Source organism: Acanthochromis polyacanthus, chromosome 12 (assembly GCF_021347895.1).
Source record: "Acanthochromis polyacanthus isolate Apoly-LR-REF ecotype Palm Island chromosome 12, KAUST_Apoly_ChrSc, whole genome shotgun sequence".
Classification (NCBI taxonomy): Eukaryota; Metazoa; Chordata; class Actinopteri; family Pomacentridae; genus Acanthochromis; species Acanthochromis polyacanthus.
This window is the reverse complement of record NC_067124.1, coordinates 13,965,068-13,980,392: the sequence shown is the minus strand read 5'-3', so window position 1 is coordinate 13,980,392 and position 15,325 is coordinate 13,965,068. Positions and strand designations below refer to the sequence as shown.

At 39.7% G+C, this 15,325-nt stretch overlaps 1 protein-coding gene across 1 annotated transcript in view; it reads right to left on the bottom strand.

Annotated features, from left to right (window-relative positions):
• Window positions 1-3,808: 3,808 nt before the first annotated feature.
• Window positions 3,809-15,325, bottom strand: part of LOC110948720 (exostosin-1a) — a 42,863-nt gene continuing 31,346 nt past the window's right edge. The window contains 8 exon segments of the mRNA XM_022190403.2: window positions 3,809-7,024; window positions 7,413-7,584; window positions 7,675-7,835; window positions 8,023-8,112; window positions 9,049-9,144; window positions 10,168-10,286; window positions 10,866-10,998; window positions 14,763-14,882. Of these exon segments, the coding sequence (XP_022046095.2) occupies window positions 6,839-7,024; window positions 7,413-7,584; window positions 7,675-7,835; window positions 8,023-8,112; window positions 9,049-9,144; window positions 10,168-10,286; window positions 10,866-10,998; window positions 14,763-14,882 (1,077 nt within the window). The 3' untranslated portion in view covers window positions 3,809-6,838.

Sequence of the window (15,325 nt, the reverse complement as noted above, 5' to 3'; positions counted from 1 at the left end):
GTAATAATGGTAGTGGTAGTAAGAGTAGTAGCAACAGTCATAGGTTAGCAGGTAATAGTGGTGACACTAGTGATAGTAGTAACAGTAGTAGTGTTAGTACTAGTATTAGTAGTATAATTACTAGTAAAAGTGTTCCTAATGCATTGCTGTGGTATAATATTGCTGATATTTGTTGATTTCCCACTCAGATTACCAAATGTCCAATAATGTGCAGTAATGTGCATCATATTGTATTTTTATTTACAACTGTCGCAACTGGTCTTTAATTTTTCCAAAGCAAAAGATCCTAACCTAATGAAATTGATGTTTAAAGGATGATAGGCTCAATCAGTTAAGGTAAATGTAAAGAAAGCAAGTACTCGGTTGTATTTAGATGAGGAGAAACCAGTCTGAAATTACCATCGTCTGCTGAATAAATACAATCCTCAGTATGCGGTGAACTGGACATTCAAGCAGACTATAAAACCAATTTCCCAGCAGTATATTAGATCCAGAGATGAGGAACATGCTTGACAGACAGACCGACTCATCTACAATCAAATTGCAAAACGCAGTAAAGCGGATTTGTCTCATAGGCTGCAGCATCTGTTGCAGTGGAACCGTTGCCAGTTGAGCATGTTTATAATTTACCCGCAGTAAAGCCTCATGCCACTTTATAGGGTAGATAACTGAGGCAGCACTACGTTAAATTTAGTTCTTATATAACAGCATTGTTTAGCAACTGATTTACGTAATCATTTTAAGTCAAATTCAGTGAACATCAAACTAAACTAGATATCTGCAGATGGATATAAAAGGGAATGCATCATAGCAGCACAATAGAAACACTAGCAGTAGCATTTTTAAAGAGAAATACCTCCTTAAATGTATTTATATGTGTGCAAATGTGCTGCAAAATCAATTTAACACACACATCTGCTTATAACAAATTATTGATTTAGGCAAAATTACCAAACAGGATTTTGTAATTGAAAGGTAACTCATACTAGACAGACTGAATGAATTTAAAATTGGAGGAACATTTTCAATAAGCCGCTTTGCTAATTCACAGGAATATTAAATCAAGCTCTTTTTGTATAGATCTCTAACGCCTGCATACATGGAGGACGGTGTATGACACATTTTAACACCGTGCAGCACAGCCATGTCTGGATGCTGACACAGTTTTGGGCTCCCATCTGTTTAGCAAGATAATTTTATCCAGATTGCTGATCGCTGTTATGATGTGACAGATAGATCTAAACAGCCTCAGAGAAACCAGCCCCTTCTATACCGGCGCTTTCCCGCTTTAGATGAGCTGCTTTGTTTGACGCACAAGGTGTGAGTCACAAAGCCTGAACATCTGATTGTCTCTACACGCCGGTACAGAAGCATATTATTACCCGCACAGCTGTATGAAGCCGAACCTCTCGTGCTTTGGATGCACCGAAGCATTCTTAAATGGACACACAGAGTAAATGCACAAATAAAACACGGAGGAAATGGAGGCTAAAAGCACCAACAGATTTCTATCAAGGCAAACGCCGAAGAGTTAGATTCCTTTAATCCTGTGAAATGAAATGTTTCTGGCTATTAGTGCCATAATGTGCCTAATCTTGATGCATTCAATTATGTCACCACAGGGAGCCCCATCTACTGCTCTGTGTTGTAATTGCTTTTCTGTGAGGTGCTGTGATATTCAGTTGTTCTGTCACTATGGGCCCAGATTGTTTCTGAACATTCAAAGTCCTTTGTTGTTAAAGTAAATTATACTTTGTGTCCCCTTTAAGCATCACATTTATTTTAATATAACAATCCTACAGTAACATCTCCGCAGAATTTTGCCCCCATAGTCTGTAAATACGTGTTTCTGTAAGTGTTTGTTTGGGTTTCTTTTGTTTATATCATTTACCAGCTTGTGTTGCGTGCTATTTTGCATAGTAGTTTCACTGGTCAGGAATACCTTAAAGATGGAAATCCAATGATTTTTTCTGTTTTTATAGGTTCTGGTCTGATAAATGGTGCAATTTTACAGATTTTTTTTTTAACAAAATAACATGACTTTTAATAAATGTTCCACAGAGTTAAATTTTTATTTTCATTCACATTGTTCTGGATTTGATTTAATCTGTTGAGACCTGAATTTTTTTACAGTGAAATTAAAAAGAAAAATTGTGTGTTTTTGCTTTGCAGCTGATGTTAAAATAAGTGGAGATTGGTAATTTGTCTATTACGCATAGAACAGATATATGATAATAATAACAGATATATAATAATAAGGTCCCACTCTGACCGGTCCTACGAGAAACCAGTGCTTGCGAAAGGTTCCAAGGTACGTATTAAATATGCACAAACCGGCACTGAGTGAATGGATACACTATCTCAGCTACAGCCTGAATAAAAGTGATGTGATGCGAATTTGCGACAATAGGCACAAGTAGTTAAGAGTTTTGTATCTATCTATCTATCTATCTATCTATCTATCTATCTATCTATCTATCTATCTATCTATCTATCTATCTATCTGTTGGAACAGAACAAAACATTTTCTCTTCTCAATTCAGGCAGTCGTGCTTCCAACTACATTGCAAAATGCACCAAGGGAACATGTGGTGACAAACTCATTTATCATGTGGTGTGTTTTCAGTTGCAGCATTGAAAATGAAGTCAGTTCAAACAGACAGATGTCACCATGACAACCTAATTTCCCACATACCAGGAAAGTAACTTCTGATGCAGATCTATAGAAACCAGTATGAGTTATGAGACCAAATGCAGCAGCAAAAAAAAAAAAAAAAGATCTTTCTTACTCTTTCACAAGACTGAGCGCATCTTCAAACATTTCACTTAGCACGGTGCAGCGATATCTGATGAAAAGATGATAGGAAGGGAGGGGCTTCTCTCAAATTTGGCTCTGAGTCATGGTGCTTAATCCAACAGCAGGGAAAAGCCCTGGCTGCCTGCAAACTGAGATCCATCTCCACTGCAGATACACATCTCATCAATAGGATTAAGAGAAGTCGAACTAATTTGCATCCCATTAAATCACACAAGAACACTTTTGGCAGTGGATAGGCCCCCCCGTGTGCTGGAAAAATCTCCAGCAGCAACTTCTGTCAAGTTTCACTCCCTGATTTATCGAAAATCACGTATTTCCACTAACTACACATCTGGATCTTGTACACTTTTTGTAGGTTTTTTTTTTCTGATTTGGTGCAGAGTGGATGTGGTCTTGGCGTGACTGTCCAAATGGTTTTCCTTCTGCCGTGAGACAACATAATTCATCCTGAGCGGGCACTCGTCCAGCTTTCGGATGCTGCAGATCTTTTTGCTTCACGAGTTTTGCCCAGTTTTGTGTCTGTGCGCGTTTTGGGGGTAGCAATTTCTCCTGTAGCAGTTGCTCCAGCTGAGTTGGCAGCTCTCGAGCACCATGGGATCATCCTGGATAGATGCTGTTATTTATGCAGCGTGTCTAAACCAATCATCCTGACACAGATTTATGTAAACACTGCAGTTTCTTGGCATAGGATGAAGTTCACACACGCACAAGGAGGAAGCTAAAGGTATTATTTAGTTTGGCTCTGTCTCAGTGGGCGCAGAGCATAAAACCTAACACGCAAAATATGTCTGGGATGTCTGGAAATTGGGTTGCAGGCAGGTTAGTGAGGAAGAGGGATGACAAGGTAAAATGGAGGAAATGGAACTCTGCTGTATGTATACCAAGCTGGGTACGCGTTGCAAAGTACGCTGTGGGCTTTATGTAATAATACCCCCCAAAAAATATTCAAAACTGAGAAAATAAGACCAAAAACACACACGAGGCAGTCAATTTATATCAAACATTTTCTTTATTGATTTTTTTTCAATTTGTTTCTATAAAATTCATTTACAAAATTGTGATTTTTCCTCTATCTTTCCATTTTAATCTCTATAAAATTAGGTCTGCAGTTACAGAAGAGAGTGAAGGAAGCAGGCAAAGATTCGTTCGAGACACAATCCTGTCTGATATATACTGCGCGTGTTTGTGTGTGAGAATTATATGTTTATTACATATGTTTCTGTAGTTGTGACAAGGAGGAAGGAGGGGGGGGGATCTCGCAAGTATAGTAATACAAGGCAGTATGTATGCCAGGACAAGACTTAGAAAAACGTTCCTATAACAGAAAAGGCAGGAATGTTAGTATCAGATGTGTGGCGGTGAGTCTTTATAGCATTCCAGTGTTAAACAATATAAATTAGGGTGCTTTATGAGTTACTGGATGTTGATAAAGAAAACACAAAAATTCAGATGAAATGAAAATAGGGACCTGTTTCTTGAAACAAGGCATTTGAGAACAAAAAAAATCCTAAGTGTATTTCTTCTGAAGGCACGTCAATATATCAGCCCCTGCCCTCTGAAACATTAACACAAGGGAAGAGAAACAGAAAGAGAAAATGCCAGCTTAAATATTGCACCAAGTTTGTTTCTGAAATGTGATACTGTTTACGACCATATTCAGTTGTCTTGATAGCTATGTTTAGTAGTTCAACTAGGGCTGCTTATTTGCCCTCAAACTGAAAGCACATTCTCAGAAGTGAAAAATACTACGCAGCAGCCTTCTGTGCCATGTTCTCAGCCTCTCACACAAACTCTTTCCGTCCTTTTACACTCTTGTTCCTATGCAGACAGAAAATACTTAATGAACCACATAAATATGGGAATGCATGGCATTTCACATACCCAGTGAACACAAAAAAACAAAACCATGAATGCTCTATTGGCACATGGGGTAGTCTGTGAAGGACTGTGGCGCTTAAAGAAACAACAATTTGTTTTAGTTTCCGGCAAAAAAAAAAGAAAAAAAAAAGAAGAAAAGCTGAAGCTACCAAAGCACGTGTCACGGTTTGTGTGATTAGAACGCTGAGATGTTGCTAAATTTACAATTTAAGGGCAGCGTGTTGAATTTTAACTCGATCATGTAGTGATTTGAAAACTGCATCCATTCTACAGTCATTGATTTATAACATTTTCAGACAACATGATATGATACATCAACATAAAAAGGACACAAAGTCATTCAGCCTGTTGACCCAGCAGCATATAAACCCAATTTCATGCTCCAATGACATTTGGCGATAAATGTACAGATTTGTCTCTCAGATTTCACACCACTATATAGAAAGGGATAAAGACGTTTTTTAGGAGACACATTGAGTTAAGGAACATTTGCTTCCTGAATGTGACCAAACTGCAACAGCATAATGTCAGTCTGATGTCGTGATGGCTACTTACATGTGTCATTATCAGACATGCCAAAAGGCTTGTCATTTTGTGTTTAGTTGAAAAATACCATAAATGGGAACAATTACTTATGAGAGCATATCATCCAAGAACTTAAAATTGTGAACAAAGATTTTTAGGAGTGTGACAACCGGTTGGTGAGAATTCTTGTTAGTCTGTTCATAATATTTGGGAAAACATATGGTAGTCTGCTTTGTATGATGTCAAACTCTGACAGTCTAGATGAAAGCAACGTTAGCCACAGTCAAGTACCTGTGAACCTGAGCTACTGCCAAACGCGTCACTGGACGAAATGAAATTGGGTCTATGGCGAAGAGACAATTACAGAATATAAATATTCCAGCCCAAAAAGATCCATGCCCTGGTTTTCACAGTGCTTTGTGTTTCAAACAGACCATTGGCAAACTCAGCCTCCCATAACCAAGGCAACTCATACGATCCTCTGTTGTTCTTCAGTTCGGCACGTATTCAAGTACCGCTTCTAGCTTGTTGTTTATGCCTTTACAAATGGATAAAGACATGAAGAAGATTTCTTACTAACATGGAAACGAGGGATCTCACTGAATTTTCTCTGCATTCCTTTTCAGTTCCTGGGATTTCTATTCCCACATAGCAAATCTAGCTGCACAAGGTGGCTTTGAAACTCCTATAATTTTACAAGGGACATTTGTTCAAAATGGCACATAACCGTTTGTTCAGCTGAATAAAAACATGTTTTCATTCTACCTTTTTTGAGAACAATATGTGAATTCTGACTTTGAAAATTTCCTACAAGATCCATAATTTTATCAGTTGTACAGAAAATCATGAAAAAAAAACACAACACAACGAGAAAGCAGCAAGATCAAGGTGCTCATTCTGCACCAAGTCTTTTTCTCAGATTCCAGGATCCCACTGCCATTAGATAAACTGTGAGGCACTGTGAACGTCAGATCAGTGATCATAACTCAGTTCTGTGGTCGAGGGGCTGTCATTCCTCTCTTAAGCCACCCTACTATTGGTTTTAATTAAGACAATACAGAGAGAGTAGTGCTGGCCATTCATTCACTGTATAAAAAAATAGCTAAACACAATCCAAAATAGTGTTATCCTCTTCATATTTATCAATAATATTCTGTCAGCAAAAACTTTCAGGTACCTGTGCATAGTGTACAGAGCAGAACACACGGTCACTTTCAGTGGGTTGGAGTAGGGAAAGGTTTGCTGCTGTTGGGACACTTAAGCAGAAAGTTGTGATTTTTTGACTCCGTGACCACTTCAGTTCAAAGTCGAGCCTTTAAAAGTCCTCAGGTGTCCTTCAGTGGTTGGTAGTCATGATGTAAATAGTGGGATCTGTGTGTTCTGCTATCCCCTAGTACACTTAATGAGCAGGGGGAGAATTGGAGGAAGGACAACAAAGGAGGCCGACAAATGTGCTGTCCTCCACTTCTGTTCAAGTTTCATTCCCCGTCGTTCCCTGTGCCCAATCCTATTCGTTTCTCCACCGATCCATCCATGCAACCCTGGAAAGGCTTCTCGACACGTCCGCCCCCTCGCTCCTTCTTTGCTGTGTCCAGAGAGCGGGGGGGCTCAGGAGGGTTATAGCCTCTCGATGTCCCTGTACTTCTTCCGCAATATGGACACCTGGTCTTTGAACAGGACCGGATCCAGTCTCATCTGCGAATGGACCAGCGGCATCGTGCCAAACCAGTTGGCAAACTTGTTCATGCAGGTCTGACGCTGGGCGAAATGGTCTGGGTCTGCCCACCGAGAAGCCCGGGAGCTCTGGGGACGGGAGGTGACAGAATGGGGAGAGAGGGTGAGACAAAGGCAGCGCAAAGGAAAAGAGATCAACAATATGAATAATGCATCACCAATTATCGTGACCTTTCACGGCCTATTGTACGTATTCATGAGTTGTTTTATACTGAAGGCCATATTGCTAGAAAACAAATTTCAGTTTAAATTTACAAATGACTACTGCGGTGTTTTTTTTCCCCTCTGACAGCAAATGTTATCAGGGATAAAGTGGTGCAATGTGTATAAAGGCCATCAGCCTCTACAATAGAAAATACCAGCAGCAATCCATAAATTATCATAGACAAATGAACCAAAATCTCGCCCGCTACAAAATAAAATTAACTGGTTTTGCAAGATAAATAATCTGACTCACCTGCCCCATCATGGTTTCCTTGTATTGTTTCTTTTGCGTGACCTTGATGGGTGGTAGTTTAGACACCGACGACACCAGAAAATTCATCAGAATGTCCTCGCAGTTTGACATTTGGTCAACCATGGTTTTTAGGCTGGCCGGAAGGTAGGTTGTGTACAAGTAGTGGTAGTATCTGAGGGAGAAATGCGAGAGAGTGAGAGGAGGGTTGCTAATGGAAAATGGAGAAACTGAACTAAATGGAAACAGAGCAGAGTGCCAGTACCTGTGATAGATGGCAGCCCCAGTCAGCACCATGGAGTAGTCGTTGGTCCATTTGGAAGTGTAGCCCCACCGCTCCTTGTTGCTGTCCCAGAAGTGGCTGCGAGCTGGGTAACCAACTATGCGGTCGGGGAAACTTTGCCAAACTGTGAAGGCAAAGTCGACCTGGATCGAGATCACAGAGGAACAAAGACAGACAGAGACATGAGGCCAAGAAAGCAGATCATTCCAGAGAGCTGCATCCAACAGAGTTGTAATCATGCAGAGAAATTTATTTGGTAGAACTTCTGCAACACGTGCTCTTTATTAAAAAACACTGTATGCGTTTGATGTAGTTTTCTGGCAGTCTGACCTCTGTGGTGGAAAGCACCGTGTCCTCGTCCAGACTGAGCACAGCATCAGTGGGGATGGTGTCGTAGGGTAGAAAGCGACTGCTTATCACCTGGTATAATTTGCGGATACACAAGCAAAATGCAAAAAAAACAAAAAACACTTAATATGCAGTTCACTAATAAGTATTAATGTATGAACACATGAGCACAAGTTAGTGCATCTGTCTGACAAGCAGCACTACCAGTTTCTTCACATCTGTTTGTGCTCGAGTCCTTTCATCTTGCCGCGCTGACAGCAGTGTCAGCCACATATACAAGCTCACATAACATCAATGACAGCACAAATACAGCATTTTACTGATGAGCTTAAAACCACAGATAGAAATCTACAAGCAGCAGAGTGCATTTCCCTCCCTGATGAGCCCCAAAGCCTCTGCTTTTTGGCATGTGTCTATGCAAATAACTCTGTCTAACAAGTGCTCATGGTTTCCAGTTTTAGAAATATGTGCATACTGATCTAAATGCCAGCTTCAATCGAAATGTAGAGTGTGGGTTTTTATGCCTGATAGCAACGACCTTGTTAGCCAACCCACGAGGCTTTGGCTAAACAAACACTTGAGGAAAAAGAACCTGAACTTCAATGCAACAAAGTCTACACTGCAATCTCTGTCAAGTTCCTGCATCACAGTCAAACACCTGGCATATTAGATAATTCTGCAGTTTTCTTCTTGTTGCCGTGAGAAGTTGTGTACAGTATCAGAGTGTTCATCAACAGCCTTCTTTTCAGTTTCTCCTGAGTGGCACTGACTCATTTGTGGGAGCTTTTCTATCTTTGTCTATGTGCAATATTAATTTTCTCTAAATTTAAGTCGTGTTTAATGTAGAGAATGTTAAACTAAAAACCCGCACTGTCTGAGTCAAGCGAAGAATGGATCCAAAGCTTGGACATGATACAAGCTTACACCTGTGCTTCTTCAGTAATTTATAGCTCACAAAGAGAAGGCTTCCAATAATAGATGCAAAATGTATACAGCAATTGCCTTTACCTTGCTTTCCCCTTCTATAACAATGACAGGGACAGAGGTGGCAGGCCAGCGGTGCTTGGCAGGAAGAGGCTTGTCGCAGTTCCACAGAACCATCACCTGCACAAATGGAAAATTGAGAAAGCTTAGTCACCATTCTGAATAGAAGCATTTTCAGATTCACCGGTATACCTTTGTATGCATGTGTAGCTCATGAGAAATATGTTAAAAATGAAGTCTAATTACATCTGACAATCCTCGTCTAGTTTAGAAAGACATCTATAAACCTACAATAAGCCCTTGATTTAATTCAAAGGACTTTGCTTTACTAACTCACGATTTATGTGGAAGACAAACATCCTCATGAAACTGCAGATCTATTTTCAGAACTGTCACACCACCTACATGACAGCATCATGCTTTAAATGCTGAAACAAAATGTACTGAGATATTAGCCGTACCGTTCTATATCCGGGAAAAAGGACTTCCTAATTTTAGTTAATTTGCAAAAGACCGTAATATTAGGTAATATAGGAGGCCATCCATTGAAAAAAAGACAGACTGATGGCACACAGTGAAATTCCTGCTGCAAAACAACCACAAACCCATTCCTGTCACCATTAATATGTTTAACAGGGTTATGTGTGAATTCATACGTCACAGTGATTACGTGCAGCTATGAGTTTTGACAGCCGAACAGCTGTACATGACATGGTTCTGCGAGTAATGGTTTGTTATATTTCCGACAGCATACATTAATATAGTGCAAAGGTATCCGTAGAAAGAGGGTGAATCTGCTGCAGGAATATTTGCAAAATATTTGGACAGCCTCCCTTCATCTCTCCAGCAAGATTAAAATACTGAAGCTCAAAAGCAGCTTTAAGCCAACAGCAGCACTTCAGTGATGTGACAAAGCTGAGAAATGACATTAACATAGCGACAAACAAACTCCTTTTCCACCCAAAGCAGCTTTGCTCACTTTGCTTTCCGTTTAACATCTTAAAACACTGTTAGAAATTTTTAGTGTTTTAAGATGTCACACATTACTTCTGGTTTTAATAAATTACCTCCACAGAGTTACTCTAATCGCGTTGTAACCGCTGTGGGTCAGGTCACTCTAATGTGTGCTGGGTTTCTGATTACCTGAGCACAGTACTGGGATTTGGCCACAGCCACCAGTAGTTTCATGACTGGCTGGGACTGGGAGACCAGTGGGGTGACCACATGAATGATTGCTGTAAACTTGGGGTGTGGCTTGATACCTGGGAAAAAAGCAAAGGTATTAGAAGAAGACATTCAAATCTATTAGTTAAGCAATAAAATATGAGAACAGTTTTCTGAATTGTAGTTATTTTACCATGGAACCATTTGTAAATGCAACAGAGCAAATTCTAACCCTGCAGTTATACGCTGTGCAAATAGGTTTGTAAAATGAACTGAATAGTGACATTTTTCATCTGTGATACCTTTTTGACAGCTGTGTGCATCTGTTGGTTTGTGCTAGCTTACATCACGCTGTGTGTCAAGCATAGCTGAACATAGCTAATTAAACTTGAAAAGGAAAAGGTAACTAAATCCCAGTGTCAGCAACAAGTCTCATATCTGGTCAATTAACAAAGCATGAATACAGCTTGGCATGTCTGATTAATGTGCTTCTGAATGACAAATCAGGAATTAATTAAAATAAATTGGATAAACCTGTGACAGATTTACATGTTAGCTTACGAGTATTAAACAGCTGCCAAAGCCCAGCTGTTCCTGTGTGATGCTGTAAATGAAGTGAATGTTGTGGCTTTAATGTGGCTCTTAGCATATACCATGTGCATGATTAATGAACTGACCCAGCTTGGCGTAGTAGAAGGGGAAGTCTCTCAGGTGTGTGGAGTACTGCGGCAGCGTGAAAAGGCCTCCAGGTAGACAGTTCCACATGAGGTTACTCCGAGAGGTGTGCAGCAGTACCCGGTCCTGGATGATCTACATAAACAGGGGAGCAGAAAAGAGTCATTTTTCAGCACATTTGCCAACTGTAATAAAATGTTCACAACACTTTTTATTTTGTAAAACACAGAAAAAGATCACAATAAAGAAACTGTTCTGAAATTTTATTTGGTATATTTTTGAACTACCAGCATGGCCTGGAAGATCAGTTAGAAGGATTTTTTGGGGTCAATATTGTCCATGTCCATTCACTTAACAGTGAACCAGAATTATCCAACATGCTGTTTGGAAACGAAATGCAGACTGAGTTCTTCTGGCGCTTCTCAATTTAGCATCTAAAAGAACGAGTCACTTCAAATAAAGCAGGATCCTGCAGACTACAAATGAGCGTTGGTTCTTTATATGCTGTCAGGTCTTCTCAAAAACAACAATTTCTGTTACCCTATTATCTAATTCTCCTTTCATTGTTTTCTTCTGGAGAGCTTATTTCTGGTTGTGTTGGTTTCTATCTTTCCACTGTCTATTTACATTAATTAATTTCACAGCGCCCAATATGTTGAATATTGTACAGTAATAAACAGCTTCACAGTTTTGTTTGCTTGTTGAATTACTTCTATCAATGACCACCACATGTCAGAAACAAAGGCAGCAACAAACTGGTTAATTACAAATCAAGTATCTTTCCTAAAGGGGAATCATTTCATTATAATTACATCATTTTTTTCTCCTCAACTGTGGCACATAAAATGATTGATCTTTTCAAGACCCTGAATCTTATCATTTAAGTCCACATGCAAACAAAAGCAGAAACAACATCCACTCTGCAGCTTCTCTGAGCTGAAAACAACACTCAATAATAAAAACCTATGCAATTTGGATTTTGGATAGAACCTGTCAATGGAAAGGAAACGCAAACATAGATCCTCTATATTGACAATTAAATCCTAGAATTAAATTACTCTCTCTTGGCTCAGGTTGTAGGCATGGCTAAATGAAATCATCCGAGCCTCTCATCTGTGGAAACAGTGAAAACATAAGCAGCTTTGAAGTCTGATCAGCTTCTTTGGCTTGAATTTGCAGCTACATCTTTTTGGACCTAACTTATTCCATCACATTATTTTACATTCGTTATTGAAGCTACATTTGAGTTTATGTACGTTCAGAAATTATGAAACATTCTCAGGAGCTGCAGACCACCTGTATTTATTTCTTATAGGATATTGTGGTTATAAAATGCTCGGGCGTTTAGTGTAGCATACCTAGATCACTAAAGACTGCATTTGAAGCCCACACACACCTGACCTTATGTTGTGCGATTGTATACGGTGGAAAAGGGTGAAGATACTGAGAGTGTAAACAGATCGAAGATCAGCTTCTTGAGGCTGTAACTCTACCCTGCTGACAGAGAAATTCCAGCTCTGCCTTCTTGTGTCCTGACTTCCTGTCTCAGTGTCTGTAAAACTATCTGAGCATGGCTACTAAACTGCAGTCGGCAATGAGGCTTACGTGCAGCTCAAAATGGTGATTTGACAAGCTGTTCCACCTCACCCGTCATTCTGGTACTGTACCAGGTCGTCTGCTGTCTTGACACATCGAGGTAAACTAGTGATAGTTGCTGGTACATTTGAAGATGCACCAATGTCTAACTATGTTTACAGCAAAATGAAATGAAATGCAGCAAAAATCCCTGCCTTACTTAGAGCAACTTTATACATTCTGTCTGCCTCCCTGTCTTGCACCCTCATCCCTTTCCATTCCTCCCTGCTCTCATCTTTGCCTGCTTGTAATTCTAGCCCAAGAGCAGTATGATAGCCTGCTCCTCACCAGGAAGAATACAGATAAATGGACTCTGACAGTAACAAACTACTGACATGATTGATAGCCGAGCCACAGCACGAAGCAGCCTCAAAACATGACAGCGCCGCTTAACAATATATATCATCCCTCTTGGTTTTCATTCTAGTCTGAAGCGGTTTCATTGCACGTATTACGTCTGCACTTGTAAAATGTCAGTACAAACTCAATAACCACCCTGAAGAGGATTAAGTGACTTTACACAACACAAGCTGTGTTTGTATTTTTGGGCTTGCTTGTATTTGTGTGCAAGCATGCAAAGTTTTCAGTCAAGTAAAAAATATTCACATCGAAGTGGCATTTTAAAAATTAAAAATGATTCAATTTAAGAGTGTAAATACTGGCTTACAGATTGCTGCCATTTTACATAAACATGCAAATCCTGAACATTTGCATCTGATTTTCCTCCCTGAAGATTTTCTGTTGTGGAAAACAGAATGTGTACAACAAACAGAATCCAATTACATGAAAAAAGATTAAAAAATAAACATCGCTTAGCCCTTATGTATATGTATCCTAGCGATGAATTAAAGAGCTGCTGTATGCGTATTTGTGTGTTGTTTATGCTTCACACAGGTGTATTGATAGGTATCCAAGGAAACACAGTGTTGAGTTTGAATTCGGTTTGATGAGTGTTTCTCCAGATGCAAACATTTTACAGCAGTTGTTGACTACAGTAGAGCTATAGGAACCAAATGTAAAGCAAAAACAGTGCATCGTAACAGAGGCTGAGCCCAGTCAAAGCATGGGTTTTCCGGTAGAGAAGTTGGACATAAAAAATAAAAAAACCCCTAACCAACAGTCATCTAAAGTGTGGGAGTGTTTTAGACAGAGCCAACAATGTGGCGCTCTGGGAGCACTGCAAACTGAAAATGGCTTATCGTGCCAGTACAACTGCTGTGCATGAGCACTTGAAGAGATAGCACCCTGGAGTGCTTTGTCAAAACTGCAGCAACAGACAGCACCATCCTGTTTACTATTTGTCTCCACCCAAGCATGATATAGGGTATTAGGAATGTGTTCTGTTGCAGAAAGTGTCCTGTTCGTAGAATCACTCAAAATTAATTTTCTCAATATTTCTTAATCACTCCCGTGTACAAACAGGGGTTCTGCAGAAATCAGCCAGTCAAATGTAACGCTTTTAATGCCCTTCTAATGCTATCCTGTAAAAGATTTATTGCCACAAATTACACAGGTTTGATTTTTTTAGCAAAAGATTATTTATATATGAAAACTGTCCCTACATTTGACCACTCATGGGCTCCAGTCATTCTCTGAATTCCACGTTTTCTTGCCATTTTAGCTGGAATTTGCATTTTCCCATTACCAGCTAGCTATCCTCCACCTGGGGCAACCTGCTGGTACCTGACCGGCCGGAGCAATTATTGCAGCGGTTCAGCATGTTTACGCAGATGCATATATCTGACAAATCAGTCTATAATTATATATTATTATTATCAAATATTTTTCTTGAAAACTGCAGAAAGAATTTTTAATGCCACTGAGAATCAAATTTAATGATTTTAAGGCCTTCATTTTCGCAAAAATCACTTTAATGCTTTTTAATGCCCTGCTGAAACCCTGACAAAGTCATTTCTGCACTGCTGCCGTTATGGTAACTTTACACCACACACCATCTGTAATTTTGCCATTTGATGTGACAGCCATATGTGAGTGAGAAAACTGCTTAAGCTAATGTTACATGCTGTTGTCATAGTCTGATAACGCAGTCAGTGCGGATGGTGAAGTGTTGTGAAGTAATCTGAATCAGCAGTTGGTCAGTGATATTGAGAAAGCTACAAGCAGCGATACGAGAGGCCAAGAAACCGCCCGTTCCAAGGAGGTCAGTACTGAATGGACACTGCACTAGCATATAGAGATATACATATATACGTGTGTAATTGTAGTGTTTTTTTATATATAAATATGAATATGTGTGTGTGTACCTCCAGTGTGGTCAGTACTATCTTCTCCACCGAGTTGAAATAAGCCTCCCATAGGAACTGTGTCTGCTGTCTCAAGGACAAGATCTTATCCTGGTGGATGGACCGTACTGTTGAGGGGATCTGCAACAGAAGGAGTATGTTAGGAAATAGAGAACACAAGCTAAAAACAACACTCTACACTGTGTACTGCCATTTAGTCCACCAAGTCCAGTAAATACATTGGGTGAATCTCAAATGTTATGTGGTAGCTTTAGAAGATGGATGTCAAAATTCACAAATTAACACCTAATAATGCAGAAAAACCCCACAGAAAATATGTCCTTAAATGCACCATGTGGCAAAGTTGATGTCAAGAGATGCACAGAGCCATTACTACTTTGCACGTGCGTGGTGATGAAAATGCAAATGTAAGAAAAACCTGCACACTGCTGCTGTGTTATCAAGCCTTTGTGAGTTAAGACCTGCCAAAATCTGTCTATGGTCAATAAATAGTCATGTGCTGCCCGTTTTTTTCTTTGACAGTAAGGACGCCGTTATTTCAGTTAAATTTAGATGTGTATATT